We start from the raw sequence: 24,541 nt of genomic DNA on the forward strand, positions 1-24,541 counted from the left end.
ACACATTTTCAATGGTAGACAGGTCTGGACTTCAGGCAGGCCAGTCTAGTACCCGCACTCTTTTACTATGAAGCCACGTTGATGTAACACGTGGCTTGGCATTGTCTTGCTGAAATAAGCAGGGGCGTCCATGGTAACGTTGCTTGGATGGCACCATATGTTGCTCCAAAACCTGTATGTACCTTTCAGCATTAATGGCGCCTTCACAGATGTGTAAGTTACCCATGTCTTGGGCACTAATACACCCCCATACCATCACAGATGCTGGCTTGTCAACTTTGCGCCTATAACAATCCGGATGGTTATTTTCCTCTTTGGTCCTGAGGACACAACGTCCACAGTTTCCAAAAACAATTTGAAATGTGGACTCTTCAGACCACAGAACACTTTTCTACTTTGTATCAGTCCATCTTAGATGAGCTCAGGCCCAGCGAAGCCAACGGTGTTTCTGGGTGTCGTTGATAAACGGTTTTCGCCTTGCATAGGAGAGTTTTAACTTGCACTTACAGATGTAGCGACCAACTGTAGTTACTGACAGTGGGTTTCTGAAGTGTTCCTAAGCCCATGTGGTGATATCCTTTACACACTGATGTCGCTTGTTGATGCAGTACAGCCTGAGGGATCGAAGGTCACGGGCTTAGCTGCTTACGTACAGTGATTTCTCCAGATTCTCCGAACCCTTTGATGATATTACGGACCGTAGATGGTGAAATCCCTAAATTCCTTGCAATAGATGGTTGAGAAAGGTTTTTCTTAAACTGTTCAACAATTTGCTCACACATTTGTTGACAAAGTGGTGACCCTCGCTCAATCCTTGTTTGTGAATGACTGAGCATTTAATGGAATCTACTTTTTTACCCAATCATGGCACCCACCTGTTCCCAATTTGCCACAGTTCCGTGGTCGCCCAGTTGATTCGGGGACAATTGGCCAAGTCCTCCCTCCGCCCTCCCGTGATTTTGGACTTGTTCTTTTTTTTTTTTTTTTTTAATTATCTTGGGACATCTGGAATTCGTCCCTTAAGGGGGGATACTGTCATGATCCATTTTGTTTGGTTTGGTATTTCCTTGGTTGCTGATTTAGTTCTGTTCCAGCACCCTGGTTTGTTTTCTTTGTTGCCATGAGTGCTGATTAACGTCACCTGCCTCTGATTAGTGGTCGGGACGCTCACCTGCTCCTGGTCACTAATCAGAGAGCTATTTATTCCTGCCTCTCGCAACACTCTGTCTGGCAGTTTTTGCTTCTTGTTATTGTTTTGGCTTGTTCTGAACTTTAGCTTTCCGTGCCATTGGCACTTTTTTTGCATTTTGGGCTTGATTTACTGGAATAAATCATTCTTCCTACCTGCACGCTGCTTCCTGACGTCCGTCTGCATCTTGGGTAAACGACCAGCGCACAAACATGCGACCACGACGTGACACATTATATTGTAATTGTGTTGCATGCATGTTTGAAATAAACTGAAACAAAATAAAACATTTTAATAAAATCTAATTAAAAAAACCTAAAAGCGTGTACAGCCATCTAGTGGCACGAGAAGAAAAAAAAAGAGGCATTTACTTGAGGTTTTTATTAATGCACCTCCACTGCTTTTACAAAGACAATAATGCACCTATGCTTATGTTTTGATTGATGCTGTCAGAGGTATGAAGCTGACTGCTCTCAGTATTCTGCACCACAAAACAACAACAGCAACAACAACAATGCAACATCAATACAGTTCATGTGTTGGATCTCATTAGGGTGTGAAAGTGTACCTGTGAGTCTTATCTTGTGTTGAGGCATCTGCAGGCATTTGTATTAAAAGAGAATTCCCACCCTGAATACAAAGCATTGTTCTCAATATATACACAACATAGCTCTTTTTTTCCCCCTGAAGGCACAAGTAGCAACTCCTGGAACAAGATTTTGATTATGGTGTCCCTTATTTTTTTAAAGGAATATATATTTAAAGGTGCCATATGTAATAATGTGGCCAGAAAGGTTACTGCAATCACAGTCAAAATTCTGTATTCCCCTCCCTCCTTCCCTGACTGAGGTTGCCAGATACGCAGCCCCATCCAGCTGGATGTACTGAGCTATTCCAAGGAACTTCAAACTTCCACTGCCTCTTACTAGGGGTTGAGGTGCTGGGACCATAATAGCTGAATAGACAAGCGTTTTGTCAATAACAAATCTCTAACCAACACATTTGGCACAGAAATTGGGCTATTTTCAGGCAGAAATACGTCATGCCTGCGTACAATATCACAACTAATGGCAATCATGGTTATTGTCAGTACTATCAGAAAACAAAGACTAAAACCAACTACAACCAACGCTAGCAATGGTTATACTGGTGAAAATAAGTAGAGCATGCTTAGCAACCTAATGTACGTCCAAAACTAAAGAGGAGACATTTTACCAAGGTATGCCTACAGGCTACACCAATGAGGAATTATTTCATCATGTGATTTGTCTGTCTCCATACCTTTCACATTGCCATGATGACAGCTGTGCTAATGTTGGAACCCATTTCCTCATTTGAGAGGGAAATAGGCACTGACACTACCCATAACCACATAGGTTTTATTTGTCCAAAATATATTTTACCCTGGCAGTTGGAATACACATCGACATACAGGCTAACAGGCATATATTTCCCCCGTTGATGTGTCATTGATTGGGCTAGCATGCAAAGCATTACACTAGGAGCTAAGCACCATCACACTAAGCATTGGTTGCAGGAACATACTAGCTTTGTTAGACAAGATCATAGACTGTATTGGACAATATATTTTACATACCAAATGTCCATTTCCATTTATTACAAGTAATAAGAAAACGTAAATGCCCGACTTACCGATCAAGGAGGAAATAAGCAAGTTTGGCGTCAGATGAAAAAATCTTCTCCGCCTTCAATCGTCTCCATCTTTCAAAGGCATCCCCGATACAAATACTGGTTTTGTTCCTGGCTTTGTCATGAATAAGTTGATTATGGTAACTTTTAGATTTACTAAGGTCTGACATGTTTAGTAACTTTACCAGTGGCAGTAGCCAGACCAAGATGGCGGTGCGTGACTGGCAACCTGGATGTGACACACTCACAGACTTTCTAATTGGTCAAACGGTGGAGGGCGGGGCATCGAAATGAAAACAATAACAATATTTCTGGGCTGTAAATCTAATTTTGAAATGAGCATATCCCAGCTGAACTACTGTTATCACTTATAGAGGTATTGGAAAAGAACATGATTTATTAATGCCTTTTGACATATCAGGGCCATTTAATGATGACTTGACATGGAATTGTTACATATGGCTCCTTTTAATATTTAAACATTACAGATGATTCCTCCACTGGCATTTAAATGACGCCTGTAAGTTGTGTCCTTGCTCGTGATTAATGGCGGGGATGAAAAGCGACGCCCGCATAGGACTTGTTGACATTTTCACAATTCCTGTTAGAGCACTAAAGATGCTGGCGAGATTGATGCCGGAGCTCTGCAGACAAAGAGAGGTGCGGAAAAAAGATGTATAGGGGGATAGCGCATCGACAACTGATGGGTGCCGGTGGCTTTGCAGGGGGAGACAGAAAGGAATGAAATGCAGACACAGAGATAAAACATAAAGATGGGTTGGAGACAGCCCAGAAGATGAGGAGGGGAGGGGGATGAAAAAAAAACCTTGACGTTATCTCCTCCTGTGTGCTTTCAGTAGAGCGGCCTATAGAGAAGCTCCCCGCAGGCGAGTCTGCGTTTCAGCTCCTTCCACAACAGATCTCTCTCCTTCTGGGCGCCCTTCATGAAGCCTCGGTTTTCCTGGGCTCTCCGAGTCAAGTAGGGCATCACCTCGCTCACCGGGCCGTAGGGAACGTACTTGTAGACCGGGAAGCCTGCTTGGCCTGGCATTACATACAACGTGGCAACATCTTCTTAGCTAGACACAAGGCTGAACGCTCAGTTTTTTCACTAGTAGAACCGGTGCTACTAGTGAAAAAAAAATTGTACAACAGACCATATTTTGTAGCACAGAAAAAATGTAGTAGCAATAATAAATGTCTTGAAAATCACATATCCTTAACAACCCAGGCAAGGAAACATGGCAGCGATGGATTTTACGTGAATCGGTGTCCTATGGGAATCGGTCGGTGCCAAAAGAGTCCCGATTTAGTACCCATCCCTAGCAGTGAGTAGGGGTGCAACGATTTGTCGACAAAAAAAAATTGTCGTAGACAAAAAAATCGTGAAAAAAAATAATTGTAGAACAGACCATATTTTGTAGCACAGAAAAAATGTAGTAGTAATATTAAATGTCTTAAATATCACAATTTCATTAACAACCCAGGCAAGGAAACATGGCACCGATGGATTTTACGTGAATCGGTGTCCTGTAGGAATCAGTCGGTGCCAAAAGAGTCCCGGTTCAGTACCCATCCCTACCAGTGACTAGGGATGCAACGATTCGTCGACAATAAAATTTGTCGCAGACATAAAAATCTAGTTCACTAGTAACACCGGTGCTACTAGTGAAGACGCATCTTCACTAGTAGCACTGGTGCTACTAGTGAAAAAAATTGTGGTACAGAACATATTTTGTAGCACAGAAAAAAAGCAGAAGCAATATTAAATGTCTTAAATATCACAATTTGATTAGCAACCCAAGTAAGGAAACATGGCACCGATGGATTTTACGTGAATCGGTGCCCTGTGGGATTCGGTTGGTACCAAAAGAGTCCCGGTTCAGTACCCATCCCTTCCAGTGAGTAGGGGTGCAATGATTCGTCGACAATAAAAATGTTCGCAGACAAAAAAATCAGCTAGCTCACTAGTAGCACTGGTGTGCTACAAAAAAAATTGTACAACAGACCATATTTTGTTCACTGGTAGGGATGGAGACTGAACCGGGACTCTTTTTGCACCGACCGAATCCTACAGGACACCACCGTTCGCGTAAAATCCATCGGTGCCATGTTTCCTTGCTTGGGTTGCTAATCAAATTGTGATATTTAAGACATTTAATATTGCTTCTGCTTTTTTTCTGTGCTACAAAATATGTCTGTACTACAATTTTTTTCACTAGTAGCACCAGTGCTACTAGTGAAGATGCGTCTTCACTAGTAGCACCGGTATTACTAGTGAACTAGATTTTTTTTTTGAACAGAACAGTTTGTAGCACAGAAAAAATGTAGTAGCAATATTAAATGTTTTAAATATCACATTTTCATTAACAACATAGGCAACGAAACATGGATTTTACGTGAATCGTTGTCCTGTAGGATTCTGTCGGTGCCAAAAGAGTCCCGGTTCAGTACCCATCCTTACCAATGAGTAGGGGTGCAACAATTTGTCGACAATAACATTTGTTGCAGACAAACAAATCAGCTTGTTCACTAGTAGCACCGGTGTTACTAGTGAAAATGTTTTTTCACTAGTAACACCGGTGCTTCTAGTGAAAAAAAAAATTGTACAACAGACCATATTTTGTTCACTGGTAGGGATGGGTACGGAACCGGGACTCTTTTTGCACTGACCGAATCCTACAGGACACCGATTCATGTAAAATCCATCGGTGCCATGTTTCCTTGCCTGGGTTGTTAATGATATGTGATATTTAAGACATTTAATATTACTACTACATTATTCCTGTGCTACAAAATATGGTCTGTTCTACAATTTGGTTTTCACTAGTAGCACTGGTGCTACTTGTGAAAAAGCTGATTGTTTTGTCTGCGACAAATTGTATTGTCGACGAATCGTTACACCCCTACTGACTGGTAGAGATGGGTACTGAACCGGGACTCTTTTTGCACCGACCGAATCCCATAGGACACAGATTCACGGTGCCATGTTGTTAATGGGTTGGGTTGTTATTGATATGTGATTTTTAAGACATTTAATATTGCTACTAAATTTTTTCGATGGATGGATTTTACGTGAATCGGTGTCCTGTAGGATTCGGTCAGTGCAAAAAGAGTCCCGGTTCAGTCCCCATCCCTAGCAATGAGTAGAGGTGCAAAAAAAAAAATTGTACAACAGACCATAATTTGTAGCACAGAAAAAAAGTAGTAGCAATATTAAATGTCTTAAATATCCCAATTTCATCAACAACCCAGGCAAGGAAACATGGCACCGATGGATTTTACGTGAATCTGTGTCCTGTAGGAATCGGTCGTGCCAAAAAAGTCCTGATTCAGTACCCATCCCTACCAGTGAGGAGGGGTGCAACAATTCGTCGACAATAAAATTTGTCGCAGACAAAAAAATCTTCTAGTTCATTAGTAGCACCGGTGCTACTCGTGAAAAAGCTTTTTCACGAGTAGCACTGGTGCTACTAGTGAAAAAAATGGTAGTACAGAACATATTTTGTATCACAGAAAAAAAGTAGTAGCAATATAAATGTCTTAAATATCACAATTTCATGAGCAACCCAAGTAAGGAAACATGGCACTGCTGGATTTTACGTGAATCGGTGTCCTGTGGGATTCGGTTGGTACCAAAAGAGTCCCGGTTCAGTACCCATATCTACCAGTGAGTAGGGGTGCAACGATTCGTCGACAATAAAATTTGTCGCAGAAAAAAAAATCAGCTAGTTCACTAGTAGCACTGGTGTGCTACAAAAAACATTGTACAAACGTGTACAACAGACCATATTTTGTTCACTGGTAGGGATGGAGACTGAACAGAGACTCTTTTTTCACCGACCGAATCCTACAGGACACCGTTCACGTAAAATCCATCGGTGCCATGTTTCCTTGCTTGTAGAACAGAACATAGTTTGTAGCACAGAAAAAATGTAGTAGCAAAATTAAATGTTTTAAATATCACAATTTCATTAACAACATAGGCAACGAAACATGGATTTTACGTGAATCGTTGTCCTGTAGGATTCGGTCGGTGCCAAAAGAGTCCCGGTTCAGTACCCATCCCTACCAATGAGTAGGTGTGCAACGATTCGTCGACAATACAATTTGTCACAGACAAAAAAATCAGCTTGTTCACTAGTAACACCGGTGCTACTAGTGAACAAGGTTTTTCACTAGTAGCACCGGTGCTACTAGTGAAAAAAATTGTATAACAGACCATATTTTGTAGCACAGATAAAAGTAGTAGCAATATTAAAGGCCTACTGAAATGAAATTGTTTTATTTAAACGGGGATAGCAGATCTATTCTATGTGTCATACTTGATCATTTCGCGATATTGCCATATTTTTGCTGAAAGGATTTAGTGTAAAACAACGACGATAAAGATCGCAACTTTTGGTATCTGATGAAAAAAAGGCTTGCCCCTACCGGAAATAGCGTGACGTAGTCAATTGAACATATCCGCAAAGTTCCCTATTGTTTACAATGATGGCCGCCAGAAGTGAGAGAGATTCGGACCGAGAAAGCGACGATTTCCCCATTAATTTGAGCGAGGATGAAAGATTTGTGGATGAGGAAAATGTAAGTGAAGGACTAGTGGGGAGTGGAAGCGATTCAGATAGGGAAGATGCTGTGAGAGCCGGGGGTGACCTGATATTCAGCTGGGAATGACTACAACAGTAAATAAACACAAGACATATATATACTCTATTAGCCACAACACAACCAGGCTTATATTTAATATGCCACAAATTAATCCCGCATAAAAACACCTAGGTATTTGTTATCCTAGCTCCTAGCTCCTAGCTACTAGCTCGAGCTAGTTATAGCTCGAGCGGGTTATATGGACGGGATCCCGTATATATAACCTGCCAATACAATTCAAACACCTGCACAACACACACACTCACTCAGTCCAAAGAACTGTTCACCTAACCCAAGGTTCATAAAGCTTATATATTTAACCAAAGTTACGTACATGACACGCACGTACGGGCAAGCAATCAAATGTTTGGAAGCGCGCGGGTGGGACCTGATATTCAGCTGGGAATGACAACAACAGTAAATAAACACAAGACATATATATAATCTATTAGCCACAACACAACCAGGCTTATATTTAATATGCCACAAATTAATCTAGCTCCTAGCTCCTAGCTCCTAGCTCCTAGCTACTAGCTCGAGCTAGTTATAGCAAGCGATCAAATGTTTGGAAGCGCAGTTACGTACTCACGGTATCGCGTCTGTGTATCCAAATCAAAGTCCTCCTGGTTAGAGTCTCTGTCGTCCGAGTTCTTCGATCTTGACTGCATCTTTCGGGAATGTAAACAAACACCGGCTGTGTTGTGTTGCTGACTTCCCTCGCAAAATATCCGCTTTGCACCGACAACTTTCTTCTTTGCTTGCTCAGCTTTTCTCCATAATGCAATGAACAAATTGCAACAGATTCACCAACACAGATGTCCAGAATACTGTGGAATAATGAGATGAAAACAGAGCTATTTCGTATTGGCTTCAATGGGGAAGCCATACCTCTGTTAAACTGGCTACGTCACGTGCATACGTCATCATACCGAGACGTTTTCAAGCGGAAGTGTGGCGGGAAATTTAAAATTGCACTTTATAAGTTAACCCGGCCGTATTGGCATGTGTTGCAATGTTAAGATTTCATCATTGATATATAAACTATCAGACTGCATGGTCGGTAGTAGTGGGTTTCAGTAGGCCTTTAAATGTCTTAAATATCACATATCATTAACAACCCAGGCAAGGAAACATGGCACCAATGGTTTTTACGTGAATCGGTGTCCTGTAGGATTCGGTAAAAAGAGTCCCGGTTCAGTACCCATCGCTCCCAGTGAGTAGGGGTGCAATGATTAGTCGACAATACAATTTGTCGCAGACAATAACAATTGGTCTACATGGTCGTGACGTCATCACTCGTGTTCTTCTCACGTCAACATTTCGGGTGAAAACATGTCAAGTGTGTGAATATTTCCTCCTATTCTTGTCCAAAACATGAATTCACCTTGCTCATTTTGTTTCCATGACACCGCATGTGTGATCCAGGAGCATTAAAAGCGGAGGACATCTTGAGGATGCGGTCCCAACTCGGTACGATTGTTAGCTTGTACCTTGCTAGCTAGCTAACGAGTGTGGGACGAAGTTGTGTAAAAAAATAGATTTGACTGATATCGTAGACTACTTCTGACAGCTAAACTTTGTCTGAATCAGTTGAAGTACTTTTTAAAGCAGCGTCATGAAGAAAGGCACAATAACTAACGCATAAGATTATAAGCTTGAACCTACAATCTATTAGATGGCTAAAATGTTAAGAATTAAACAATGATACAATTATATACATTGAGTGTATTAGAGAGCTAAAAAAAGGAGTTAATCAATATTCAATAATATATCAGTGTTACTGTTGTCCCGATACCAATATTTTGGTACCGGTGGATGTTTTGTTTACATTCAGGAGCACTGTCATTTGTTAGCGGTGACGCCGGTGAGCTATTATATCCTCCTAGGGCAGGGGTCGGCAACCCAATACATTGAAAGAGCCATATTGGACCAAAATTACAAAAAACAAATCTGTTTGGAGCCGCAAAAAATGAAAAGCTGTGTATAAGTCTTATAATGAAGGCAACGCATGATGTAAGTGTCTATATTAGCTATAATAGCCTAATATCAAAATGACTATGTGTCGCAGGCTGAAACAAATCTTCGTGGACAGAAATGTTGAAATGTAATAAATATTCCACACATATTTACAACATTAGAAACTATAGTAAATCAGAGGCTACTCAGAAGGTGAGATAACTCCTGGAAGTTACTGGCTTTTAATGGCCAAAGGTATAGATGTGTGTGTCCAAGTTAGGGCTGTCTTCTTTTAATAGATTTATTACAATCTTTGGCAAGCTTGGTAATGTTTGCTGTGGTCTGGAACAACATGGCACACAAACAACTATCTGCAATGCAGCCAATATTACATACAGATAATGTGTCATGAGACATGCAAAACTAAATTATAAACAAAGAGGGTAAAAGTAAAGGAAATTAAATGAGCTCAAATATAGCTACAAATGAGGCATAATGATGCAATATGTACATACAGCTAGCCTAAATACCATGTTAGCATTGATTAGCTTGCAGTCATGTACTGACCAAATATGCCTGATTAGCACTCCAACAAGTCAATAACATTAACAAAGCGCACTTTTGTGCATTCATGCACAGTACTGTATTTTCTGCACTATAAGCCGCACCTATAAACCACAAATTGTATCTAACGATGACAGTGCGCCTTATAACCCGGTGCGCCTTATATATGGTTTAATATTAATATTCATTTTCATAAAGTTTAGGTCTCGCAACTATGGTAAACAGGTGCCATCTTTTTTCCCCGTAGAAGAGGAAGCGCTTCTTCTTCTACGGTAAGCAACCGCCCCCGTAGAAGAAGAAGCGTGCGGATATTACGTTTCATTTCATTTGTGTGTTTCTGTAAAGACCACAAAATGGCTCCTACTAAGAGACACGCGTACAACGCAGAATTCAAACTCAAGGCAATAAGTCACGCAGAAGAACACGGAAATAGAGCAGCAGCGAGAGAATTGAACATAAATGAATCAATGGTGCGTAAGTGGAGGAAGCAACAAGATGACCTGCGCCAAGTAAAGAAGACAAAACAGAGTTTCCGAGGGAACAAAGCAAGATGGCAACAGTTGGAGGACAAACTCGAACAGTGGGTTGTTGAGCAGAGAGCAGCAAGCAGAAGTGTCAGTATCATCACTATTCGAATGAAGGCAACAGCGCTAGCAAGCAAACTTCACTTGGATGATTTTGAAGGTGGTGCTTCTTGGTGTTTCCGGTTCATGAAAAGACGCAATCTCTCCATCCGCACACAGACTACTATTTCACAGCAACTGTTTATTTTGTGTGTTGTGTGACATTAACGTTCGAGCAACGTTGAGTTATTGATGTTGCTATTGCTCTGCACTATTTTGAGTGTTACTATTTTTGTGATTGCACATTTGCACATTACATTTTGGGAGTGAACAGAGTTGTTAGAACGCTGGTTTGTAATATATTATTAAAGTTTGACTGACCTATCTGACTGTTTTTTTGACATTCCCTTTAGCGCAGCGTAGGTGCGGCTAATAACCCGGTGCGGCTTATAGGTGAACAAAGTTTTGAAATATGCCATTCATTGAAGGTGCGGCTTATAACCCGGTGCGGCTTATAGTGCGGAAAATACGGTATACAACTTTTGGTGGACAAAATGAGACAAAGAAGGAGGGGAAGATTTTACATGTAAACAAACTGTTGCATCACAGTCCACACTATGGTGAGTTCAAGAACTGCCGAAATTAGTAGGACAAAACGATGTTCACCAAACACTCTCATCACACAAACATATTAAACAGTGGGCTTTCTAACAATTGGGAAGGTTTGTCTCATGTTTGTCATCAAACAAAAAACATATTATATCAAAAACAACATTTTTTCCCCATCTTTTTCCACTTTCAATCCTTTTTTTAAAATGCTCCAGGGAGCCACTAGGGTGGCACTAAAGAGCCGCATGCGGCTCAAGAGCCGCGGGTTGCTGACCCCTGTCCTAGGGTGTGTAGTGAAGCATGTTTAGCTATGTCTCATCCTGCAGAGATGATACTTGTAAGAAACTTACTTTATTTGTCGCCATGGAGGCCAGAATTAGTGATTTAGAAGTAGCTAAAACACTGCCGACCGCAGATGGATGTTAGCTGCTAGCTAGCTAGCCATGTCTTAAAGCACCTCTTCCTGAGGGTGTTTCAGTGTTATAACTTCACATTTATCTTTAGTTTGTAGACCAAAATGCGTCCATTCTCCCTTTTCTATCTATACACTGTGTCTTCTTGTAAGTACTCCGTGTGTGTGCACTGCCGAACATGCTCCTCTGCTTGTAAAACCAGCAATATCATGACGTGAGACGCGCCGTCATGCCCGTTAAAAAATTTAAAAATTTAAAGAAGGGGGAACCGGTACTTTTCAAACAGAATATAGTACCGTTTTTGATTCATTAGTACCGCAATACTATACTAGTACCAGTTTACCGTACAACCCTAGTGTGCATCTTTTCAAACACATCATTACAAAATGTTTTTTTTTTTTTTCAGAAAGTTATTTTTATTATCGTTTGTTGTTATTGCTATTTTAACTGTCCTTTTTTTTTAACATAAAAATATTCTTGTTATTTTGCAGTTTTCCTGTTCTTACCTGTAAATGGACAACAGTTTAAGCCTAATGAGCTGCATGGTTACAGTATAATTATATATTTATGACCGAATTTGTCAAATTTGTTGTACCCAAAATATCCCAAGCCGAATTGAAAAGTTGATGGCTAAATTAGAGCCACTGAATATGTGGGCGCTTTATAATCCGACTAGTCGACTAATCGTTAAGATAGTTGATGACGAGTCGACCATTAAAATAGTCGTTAATTGCATCCCCACCAGTGAGTACTGCAGTTTATAGTAGAACACACTCAAGGCTACTATATTGGGTGTAAAGGTTGCTGAGAGGGCTTTAATTATTAGGGGTTTAAAAAAACATAGATTTTCGAATGAATAGCGATTCTTACTTGTAACGATTCTTAATCAATTTAAAAATAGTCAAAAATTGTTTTTTTTTTTAAATAAATAAATAATTTTATTTTTTTACTTGCAGGGCTTTAATTTTTAGGGGTTTAAAAAAACATCGATGCTCGAATGAATCACGATTCTTACTTGTAACGATTCTTAATTGATTACAAAATAATTAATCTGTCCCATCCAGCCAGGCATATCATATTGTTGATGTAGATGATTTGTTTATCTGCTGTACAGATTTACATTAGAAAAGAGAAGTGTTGATTACTTCTCTTGTTGACTTACTTGTATTTGACTTCATTAAATGTTTGGGTAGAATTTATTAAACAATTTATAAGTAATGTATGGATTCATCAGAGCTGTTTATGTATTTTATGGAGGAACGTAGTTAACCATAGAACCAGCACCCAATGTTATTAAAAAAAATTTTGAATCGAGAATGGTTTTGAATTGAAAATCGATTCTGAATCAAATCATTACCCCCAAGAATCGAATCGAATCGTGTATGACCCAAAAATTCACAGTCCTATTAATTTTTTGGGGTAAAAACATATACAGAAGGTAATAACCTTTTTTTTATAATCTATGACAATATTTAATTCATTAAGAATAATTGTGGAAATGTGTCTACCATCTATTTATTCGTGGATTAAGTGTGTTTAAAATAGCCCTTTCAAACGATGAATATTTGTAATCAGATTCATCACAAAGTTGTTGTGCGATTCAAAGACCATCCACGATGGTTGCTTCCTCCCTCCGGAAAACAGCAAAGTAGCACATGTCTGTTTCCATCGACACAAGAACCTTTCAAGAGGAGGGGGCAACTTCCTGTCGCGGCTGGTTGTTTGTGTGATTGACAAACCTCGGGGCCAGAGCCGACATGGAGACAAGTCGTCAATGCAAAGGTGTCTCGGTGCATGTGTCATTGTTATAGGGCCTCCTCACGCAGTCTATGTGGTCTGCATGTAAAGACCCCTCAGTGGTGAACTCAGCTAAAAAATTATTGTTATAGACCAAGGGTGTCCAAATTACGGCAATTGTGGTCCACCGGGACCTTCAATTTGGCCCGTGAGACCGCACAAGTACAAGCAATCTGGCCAGGTGATTACATATTACATTTCTGGCTGTTTGATAGCTACTTATTTGTCAACTCGACTCAGTCCGGTGACCATGGAGCATACTTTCTAATAACTGAACGCACAGCATTTACTTAGATGACCCAATCCAAACAACGTTGCCTAGTCATGGCGCGGGAAAAAAAATTCAACCAGAACAAAAAGTTAACAAATATGTCACACATTACACAACCTGCTCACTGAACTTTATGGAAATTATTAAAAAAAAACAGCTTGGCGCATTTTAGCTGTTTCATATATATATATATACAGTATATATACAATATATATATCTATATATATCTATCCATACATATATATATATTGTATATATATATTGTATATATATATATATATATATATATATATATATATATATATATATATATATATATATATATATATACATACTGTATATGTAGTATATATACATGTGTATGTATATATATATATATATATATATATATATATATATATATATACTGCATATGTAGTATATATACATGTGTATATATATATATATATAAATATATATATACTGCATATGTAGTATATATACATGTGTATATATATATATATATATATATATATATATATATATATATATATATATATATATATATATATATATATATATATATATATATATATATATATATATACACACACATGTATATATATATATATATATATATATGTATATGTATATATATATATATATATATATATATATATATATATATATATATATACTACATATACTATATATATATATATATATATATATATATATATATATATATATATATATATATATATATATATACAGTATATTGTATATACACTGTGTATATATATATATATATATATATGAAGCAGCTATATATATATATATATATATATATATATATATATATATATATATATATATATATATACACACATGTATATATATATATATATATATATATATATGTATATGTATATATATATATATATATATATATATATATATATATATATATATATATATATATATATATATATATATATATATATATATATATATTTACTACATATACTATATATATATATATATATATATATATATATACAGTATATTGTATATACACTGTGTATATATATATATATATGAAGCAGCTAAAATGTGCCATTTATATATATATATATATATATATATATATATATATATATATATATATATATATATATATATATATATATATATATATATATATATATATATATATATATATATATATATACATACATGCACATGTATACACTTATATGTATATATATATATTTACATATATATATATTTATACACATGTTTTAAATACACGCTGTAACCATGCAGTTCCAGGTATTGTCCGGAACAGGAGCGTTGTTTACAGCGTGACCCCAAGATGCAGAGAACAGCGGGTGGAATGCAGGTAAAAAGTATATTTAAGAAACAAACTAGTGCAGCTAGAAAGTGCACACAAAACGTAAACCGACACAAGATCCAAAGCAGACTGGCAGAGGTTGCGGGAAACCACTACACAAAGAATAGTCTTCAGGGCTGGCATACAAGAGCCTGATTGGCAACCAGGAACACGTGTGTCCATGTTGCCAGTGGCACAGAGGGGAAGTTAAAAGTTAAAACTACAAAATAACTCAACACCAAAATAACTCACCTCATAATAAAATAACTCACGCTGGTGCTACCTACTTTTTCCCCCACTCAAATAATTGCTACCTGTCCCATTCGTCTCTGCACCCTGGGGTCCAGACCAACACAGTATGTAACAAGGTGTCCTGCTCACCCAGTGGGAAGCTGATCTGGTCACACATGCCCAGCAGTTGGCCGAAAAACACTTTATTGTCACTGGGCAACAGAGCAAGCGTGTTCATTCTGATGGGGACACAATAACAACATTATTTGCACACTAAAGGTTCACACCAGCACGGAAAGAAGTGAAAACTACCTCATCAGTGTGTGTTTCACTGTGTTCTCATTATGGGATGCAACCATAACGTTGGCGTTCCGGTTGAGCGCAATCTCATCCAGCACGTAATCCAAACATCTGGATACAAACACAGTTCTGTAAAGCTTGTAATTCAAATTCATCATGTCATTGGAAACGGTTAAGAGATGATGTCATCATGTTGTCACCATGCCATAACCATGGTTACCACATCAAAATGTATAATAGCAATTCCCAGATAGAACATGTATTTTATTTTATTAAAGTATGTACCTTTCAGCATTAATGGTGCCTTCACAGATATGTAAGTTACCCATGCCTTTGGCACTAATACACCCCCATACCATCACAGATGCTGGCTTTTACACTTTGCACCTATAACAATCCGGACGGTTCTTTTCCTCTTTGGTCCGGAGGACAGAACGTCTACAGTTTTCAAAAAACAATTTGAAATGTGGACTCGTCAGACCACAGAACACTTTTCCACTTTGCATCAGTCCATCTTAGATGAACTCGGGCCCAGCGAAGCCCGTGGCGTTTCTGGGTGTTGTTGATGAATTGATTTGGCTTTGCATAGTAGAGTTTTAAATTGCACTTACAGATGTAGCGACCAACTGTAGTTACTGACAGTGGTTTTCTGAAGTGTTCCTGAGCCCATGTGGTGATCCTTTGCACACTAATGTCGCTTTTTGATGCAGTACCGCCTGAGGGATCGAAGCATTCAATGTTGGTTTTTGGCCTTGCCGCTTACGTGCGGCAAGGCCGCTTTTGGCACTAATACACTGAACCTTTTGATGATATTACGGACCGTAGATGATGAAATCCCTAAATTCCTTGATATAGCTCGTTGAGAAATGTTGTTCTAAAACTATTGGACAATTTGCTCAGGCATTTGTTGACAAAGTGGTGACCCTCACCCCATCCTTGTTTGTGAATGACTGAGCATTTCATGGAAGCTGCTTTTATACCCAATCATGGCACCCACCTGTTCCCAATTAGCCTGTTCACCTGTGGGATATTCCAAATAAGTGTTACATGACCATTCTTCAACTTTTTCAGTCTTTTTTGCCACTTGTGCCAGCTTTTTTGAAAGATGTTGCAGGCATCAAATTCCAAATGAGCTAATATTTGCAAAATATAACAAAGTTTCTCAGTTTGAACGTTGAGTATCTTGTCTTTGCAGTCTATTCAATTGAATATAGGTTGAAAGAGATTTGCAAATCATTGTATTCTTTTTTTATTTACCATTTACACAACGTGACAACTTCACTGCTTTTGGGTGTTGTATTTACCAAATAAATAATTACTTTAAATCCAATTTGCTAAGTGTTGATTAGCATTTAAACTGACAGTGTCGTGTGACTTGAGGCTTTACATTTCATAAGATTAGAATTATTTCAAAGAAAGAACTCTTTACATGACTGAGGTACGTGTTCCTCATCATTATGGATGGGTACCGTTCATATTTGAACCGATACGGTACACATTCCCGGTACTTGAGAATGGATACCAACAGTACCAATTTTTAAGTTTCTTTAAATATTCATTTTTAAATGTAACATTTAAAAATGAGTTCATTCTGATAACTGCTGTCCAGTTGTTTTATTATCATCCAAGATGTTCAAGACGTTATGTAGTGGGGTTTATTTGTCTTTTTGTTGCGGCCTAAAAAGTGGTAACACTGTAAGTATTGTACTTATTACGCACATCAGTTGTAGTTTTTACTAACAAATTTGAAGGTGTTGAAATCGCCATGTAAAACTGCTAATGCTAATCAATGGCATGTCAATAGCAAATCCAATGTATATTAGCATCAAGCTAGCACATTTTTTGGTAGAGTGGAGCCTTACTTAACTTGCGTTGGAGCGTTTTTTGGTCAATTGCTTTGTTGGCATTGGAAATTACAACATTGTCTCGAGCAGGGGTGCCCAAACGTTTTTCCCCCAAAGGCCAAAGTGAAAATGGGGCGATGGTCCGCGGGCCAAACAGCGATTTTCACCACGCAACAGGACCACTAGTAAAGAGTTTATCCACATACCGCCATATTTGACCAAAATCATAATCATGCCGTACCAACTGGACCAATACCAACTCTTTATCGGCCACACAAAAAGTCAGACAACTCCCACACTACAAATAAAGAGTAAATGCCAGGGGCCGTACTTATCAAGCTTCTTAGAGTGCCATTTTACACTTATGTCCTGAAAATTTGCGAAATTTAGTCCTACTCTCAAACTTAAGAATAAAAGCTTTTTATCAACGTTCTTAAGTCTAAGAATCACTCCTACTCTCCACGATATTTAAGAGACCTTCAGAGGTGTCTTAAGTGGTTAGGAGTTGCCAGCAGGGGATGGTACTGAGGCGAGAGACGTGCGCGAACGTTCATCTTTGTTTGATGACGAGCAGCTGATCAAACGGTATCGTTTGGACAGAGCAGGTATTATTTTTGTCACAGATTTAATACTTTTCGATTCCTTGTTGATTTCTGCATGTGGCTGCAGTGGACTAGTATATATAGAGCCACCCACACCAGTTTCAAATTAGTTGCCTAATTAATTATTGGAAAGAAAATGTTATGAGAGTAGCGTATGTGTGTGGTACACACATACACTAGGTTACAGCATGTGAGGTGAGTGACGTCAGTGAGTGTGTGGGCGAGAGAAGAGAGGGAGCGGTATTGTGAGTGCGAGCGGGGACTAGTTTGTTTTGTGTTGGATTGGCTGTGTGCAAGAAATCAATAAAGCAAGATTTGCAACTAATCGCCGGACTCATCATTCACTCTAAAGTCGTCCGCTGTGGAGACCCACTGCCGGGTAAAGTGAAGGGTGTTGCCCCGAGCATACATCCTGGAGAAGTGTCTCCCCTGCCTCTTTGTTACGGTCTGGGAGCAGGAAGCAGGAAAGGTGCAACAAAAAGGAAACATTTATTTTTGATTCATTGCCAATATTGTTTGTTTGTTTTGTATTCTTTTGTAGTTTATTGTCAAAATATACACTCCCATTGTCCACTTAAATATTTCTAAGATATTTCTTTATTCTTAGACAAGGGATTCCCTTCCGTGATTGGTCATTTCTATGGACACAGAAATGACGTCACCTAAAATTCCGTTTACGGCACATAGTAATGTCGTAATTCAGCTCTGAGTGTGACACTTAAGATTCAGTCCTACACTTCGCTGAAAGTGTGAGTAAGACGCTTGATAACTAACTTTTAAGTGCAGCTTTCAGCGAAGAATGTATTTACTCTTAAGTCAACTCTTAGCAGACTTCTTAGGAGTAATTCTAAGAAGCTTGATAAGTACGGCCCCAGGTCGTTACACTATGACTTCTCAATTAGATGTGTGCTTATTCTACTGTCATTTATTAAGAAAGTTAATTTATGGATATTAATCATGAAATGCTGTTACGAGATGACAGAAATGCTCATAAAAATATACATTTTACAGACAGAAAGTTACAGGAATGTATACACTCCATCCCATGCTTACATTTCATTGTGCAACATGTGAATGTTTTAAGGGGAATTAAATGAGATCTCTGAAAGGAGTACAAATTATTTCCAAAGTAAGACCCCCACCCAGACACGCTGGAAGTCACTTAAATTAGAAAATAATCTCATGAAAATGACTGCTGTCAATTGATTTAAGATTTAGCTTGTCATTAAGTCAGGTTTGGGACAGGTGTGGCCACAGTGTGCACGTCTGTTCACACTGTGGGCGGTTTAGCTCGGTTGGTAGAGTGGCCGTGCCAGCAACTTGAGGGTTCCAGGTTCGATCCCAGCTTCCGCCATCCTAGTCACTGCCGTTGTGTCCTTGGGCAAGACGCTTTACCCACCTGCTCCCAGTGCCACCCACACTGGTTTACATGTAACTTAGATATTGGGTTTCACTATGTAAAGCGCTTTGAGTCACTAGAGAAAAAGCGCTATATAAATATGATTCACTTCACTTCACTTCACTGTGCTCTGGAAGTTTTTTGCGTTTTCGCAGACACATGAAAAATTGGAGGGAACATTGGTCATGTGCCTAATTAAGTTAACATGCAACTCTGCGTTTTTTATGTGCATTTTTAACCTCAAAAGGTTCAAAAAGGTCATTTTCTGCCGATTTATTGCCATTTTCAGGTGTTGTTCTGTAACCAGCTCCTCCTAGATATTTCATCCGACCACTTTCAAACTTTACCCACACAGATTACACACATGGAAGATGTCAAATTTCGAACCGTTAAGGTTTTCATTATTGGACGTGGGTGAAGCCAATATTATCTGTTTTTCATAGAACGTCAGCAATTCACAACTTTACTGTAGAGCAGGGGTCTTAAATTCAAATGCAACTAGTTATTTTACGGCTAAAAAAAACTGGCAGCTCAATCTCCAGAATTTTATGGTAAAATTTACAGTGTTTTTTACACCAAATGACAGTGAATTGAAAACTGTATCACTGTTGTCCATACGTTGAAATCTGGTGACTGAGCTGCTAGTTTTTACACTAAAACCTATGGGCATTTTTTTAAGTGCCTTACTGTAAATGATAAAACGGTAGCAACTGATGATTTTTCGGGAAATTTCTGGCGTCTGAGCAGCCAGTTTTTGACAGTAAAATCCACTGACCTTTTCACATGCCATCAATGGTTGTGCAGCTTGAAAGGGGTCCGTATGAATATGCACTACATTTGCTAGCCACCCTTTGGCGGGTAAAGCGAAATGACATGGGCCCCACTTTGGGCATCCCTGATCTACAGGTAGTTTGGCTGAGTCTGCTTTAAGTGTTGATGGAGTGAACGCCAAGTGCTGAAATGCGAAGAGCCAGCAACCTGGCGAGACATCACGCTAGGGATGTCCCGGGACCATAATGTATTTCGATACTTTTTAATACCTTTCAATACTTTTCTAAATAAAGGGGAAACATTTCATTATTGGCTTTATTTTAACAAAAAATCTTAGGGTACATTAAACATATATTTATTATTGCAATTTAGTCCTTAAATAAAATAGTGAACATACTAGACAACTTGTCTTTTAGTAGTAAGTAAACAAACAAAGGCTCCTAATTAGTCTGCTGACGTATGCAGTAACATATTGTGTCATTTATCTACCTATTATTTTTTCAACATTATGAGGGACTAACTGTAAAAATGGATTATTAATTATTTTTTAATTTACTGTTAATATTTGCTTACTTTCTGTTTCAACATGTTCTATCTACACTTCTGTTAAAATGTATTAATCGCATATTCTTTTATTGTCTAATACATTACATTAGTTTTGGATGATACCACAAATTTAGGTATTGATCCGATACCAAGTAGTTACAGGATCATACATTGGTTATATTCAAAGTCCTCATGTGTCCAGGGACATATTTCCTGAGTTTATAAACATGATATTATAGGAAGAAAAGTGCTATACAAGTACAAACCCCGTTTCCATAAGAGTTGGGAAATTGTGTTAGATGTAAATATAAACGGAATACAATGATTTGCAAATAATTTTCAACCCATATTCAGTTGAATATGCTCAAACTGATAAACTTTTTTTTTTTTTGCAAATAATTATTAACTTTAGAATTTGATGCCAGCAACACGTGACAAAGAAGTTGGGAAAGGTGGCAATAAATACTGATAAAGTTGAGGAATGCTCATCAAACACTCATTTGGCACATCCCACAGGTGAACAGGCAAATTGGGAACAGGTGGGTGCCATGATTGGGTATAAAAGTAGATTCCATGAAATGCTCAGTCATTCACAAACAAGGATGGGGCGTGGGTCACCAATTTGTCAACAAATGCGTGAGCAAATTGTTGAACAGTTTAAGAAAAACCTTTCTCAACCATCTATTGCAGGGAATTTAGGGATTTCGCCATCTACGGTCCGTAATATCATCAAAGGGTTCAGAGAATCTGGAGAAATCACTGCACGTAAGCAGCTAAGCCCGTGACCTTCGATCCCTCAGGCTGTACTGCATCAACAAGCGACATCAGTGTGTAAAGGATATCACCACATGGGCTCAGGAACACTTCAGAAACCCACTGTCAGTAACTACAGTTGGTCGCTACATCTGTAAGTGCAAGTTAAAACTCTCCTATGCAAGGCAAAAACCGTTTATCAACAACACCCAGAAACGCCGTCGGCTTCGCTGGGCCTGAGCTCATCTAAGATGGACTAATACAAAGTGGAAAAGTGTTCTGTGGTCTGACGAGTCCACATTTCAAATTGTTTTTGGAAACTGTGGACGTCGTGTCCTCCGGACCAAAGAGGAAAAGAACCATCCGGATAGTTATAGGCGCAAAGTTGAAAAGCCAGCATCTGTGATGGTATGGGGGTGTACTAGTGCCCAAGACATGGGTAACTTACACATCTGTGAAGGCGCCATTAATGCTGAAAGGTACATACAGGTTGCCATCCAAGCAACGTTACCATGGACGCCCCTGCTTATTTCAGCAAGACAATGCCAAGCCACGTGTTACATCAACGTGGCTTCATAGTAAAATCAATCAATCAATGTTTATTTATATAGCCCTAAATCACAAGTGTCTCAAAGGGCTGCACAAGCCACAACGACATCCTCGGTACAGAGCCCACATACGGGCAAGGAAAAACTCACCCCAGTGGGACGTCGATGTGAATGACTATGAGAAACCTTGGAGAGGACCGCATATGTGGGTAACCCCCCCCCGAGACCGAAAGCAATGGATGTCGAGTGGGTCTGACATAATATTGTGAAAGTCCAGTCCACAGTGGATCCAACACATCAGCGAGAGTCCAGTCCATAGTGGGGCCAGCAGGAAACCGTCCTGAGCGGAGACGGGTCAGCAGCGCAGAAGAGTGCGAGTACTAGACTGGCCTGCCTGTAGTCCAGACCTGTCTCCCATTGAAAATGTGTGGCGCTTTATGAAGCCTAAAATACCACAACGTAGAACAACTTAAGCTGTACATCAAGCAAGAATGGGAAAGAATTCCACCTGAGAAGCTTAAAAAATGTGTCTCCTCAGTTCCCAAACGTTTACTGAGTATTGTTAAAAGGAAAGGCCATGTAACACAGTAGTGCACATGCCCTTTCCCAACTACTTTGGCACATGTTGCAGCCATGAAATTCTAAGTTAATTATTATTTGCAAAAAAAAAATAAAGTTTATGAGTTTGAACATCAAATATCTTGTCTTTGTCGTGCATTCAATTGAATATGGGTTGAAAAGGATTTGCAAATCATTGCATTCCGTTTATATTTACATCTAAAACAATTTCCCAACTCATATGGAAACGGGGTTTGTATAACCCATTTACCATTTACTCTGTGTGTGTGTGTGCTGCCGAACATGCTCCTCTGCTCGGAAAACCAGCAATGTCACGATGTGACGACGCGCCGTCATGCCCGGGAGCCTGTACTTTTTAAACAGAGTATAGTACCGTTTTTGATTCATTAGTACCGCAATACTATACTAGTACCGGTATACCGTACAACCCTACGTCACACGCAACCCAGGTACTGTAACATAGCACCGTTGGGTTTTACGTGAATCAGCTGGATTTGGTCGATGCCAAAAAAGTACTGGATTCGGGACCCATTCCTTTTTTTTTTTTTTTTTTTGTCCTGTCCAGCTGCTCAGGCAAATCATTATGTTGATGTAGATGCCCAAATCGGCTGTTCAGATTTAATTTACAAAACAGAAGTGTAGGATACTACTCTTGTTGCCTTATTTGTATTTGACTTTATTAACTGTATTTATATTATCATTTGGTGCAGCCGGGCCGGAGCAGGAGGGGATAGAAAGAGAAAAAAAGGAAGACAGAGGGTGAAATTGCGGGGACAAGAGGGGGATAAGACAGAGAGACAAAAACAACAACAGCAAACACAACAATAACAACAACAACAATAGAGCAACATCAGCAAATATTATATGTACAAATATGATGGTAAAAGTGATAGCAAATAAGCAGTTAGAGAAATAAATAATACTACAGAAATGACAATGAGCATTATTACACTACAAATGGAGCAATACAAATACCAATAGAAATAGCGCTATTGATAATGAGCAATACCAATAATTTACCTGTATTATCAACAATCCAGTTGTTCAAATGCAACAATACATATACGTAATGATAACTAGAGATACAAAAGAATGCAGAAAAATGGAGGGGAAGAAAGAGAAGCAACCTATATTAACCTTGTAGATTGTTATAGTAATTATAGGTTAAGCTTTGTCAGTGTGCCATGTGTTACTCAGTTTCCCCTAGGGATCCATTCCTACTCGCAATAGCATTTTTTTTTTAAATGATATTTTATGTCAAAACAAGAACCCTGATGATTGAAAATTATTTTCAAACAAAGGAATTTGTATCCTAAGGCCTTACCTGTGGTACATTGTGTTGGTAGACTCATAGTCAGGGTTGATGGGGTCCTCATAACCCAACTCCAAGGCCCTTTTCCGCTCCTGATGCATGTAGGCCCCCCGCACCAACTTGGCAGCAAAGTGCCAGCCCTCGCGCCGAGATAGTTCCACATCCAACGTTACGTTGTCGTACGCCTCCTGCGCACAAACAGCGTTAACTGACAAGATAAAGTAGGAGCAAAAAACATTGTAAACTGCAGTCTGACCTTTAGGTAACATTGGTATGTGTTGAAGATGACCGGCTTGTCTTTATTGTAGACTTTCTGCATCTCCAGAGTCAGTCTGCTGATGGCCGGCTGCAGGTAGGTCTGCTCTGCATCCACCATCAAGCGGACGCCGTTTTCTACAGCATGCTGGCATGAAAAAAAATGTTTTGTCAGACTGAAGTCCCAGCTTTGGCTGACGTGTGATCCAGTAGATTACCTTTGCTAAAACATCCATCCGCTGTAATATCCTCCTCATTTGTCCCTCTTCTTCTGCAGCGAAGTCTTTCAGCAGAGGCTCCAGCTTGCCGAGCTGAGCAACCAACCAAAGAGACCATTAGGAACTAATGGACCCCTCATTGCATTCTA

At 39.0% G+C, this 24,541-nt stretch overlaps 1 protein-coding gene across 2 annotated transcripts in view; it reads right to left on the bottom strand.

Annotated features, from left to right (window-relative positions):
• Positions 1–863: 863 nt before the first annotated feature.
• Positions 864–24,541, bottom strand: part of LOC133652221 (proline dehydrogenase 1, mitochondrial-like) — an 82,592-nt gene continuing 58,914 nt past the window's right edge. The window contains exons 10-15 of one of the 2 annotated variants that reach the window (XM_062050726.1): positions 24,393–24,485; positions 24,176–24,322; positions 23,932–24,107; positions 15,578–15,676; positions 15,416–15,504; positions 864–3,883 (exon numbers count right to left, since the gene is read on the bottom strand). In XM_062050726.1, coding sequence (XP_061906710.1) covers positions 3,693–3,883; positions 15,416–15,504; positions 15,578–15,676; positions 23,932–24,107; positions 24,176–24,322; positions 24,393–24,485 — 795 coding nt within the window. In that variant the 3' untranslated portion in view covers positions 864–3,692. The remainder of the gene's footprint in view (positions 3,884–15,415; positions 15,505–15,577; positions 15,677–23,931; positions 24,108–24,175; positions 24,323–24,392; positions 24,486–24,541) is intronic. The other variant, XM_062050727.1, reaches the window with a different exon arrangement.

The sequence above is a fragment of the Entelurus aequoreus genome, linkage group LG06, assembly GCF_033978785.1.
Source record: "Entelurus aequoreus isolate RoL-2023_Sb linkage group LG06, RoL_Eaeq_v1.1, whole genome shotgun sequence".
Taxonomy (NCBI): Eukaryota; Metazoa; Chordata; class Actinopteri; order Syngnathiformes; family Syngnathidae; genus Entelurus; species Entelurus aequoreus.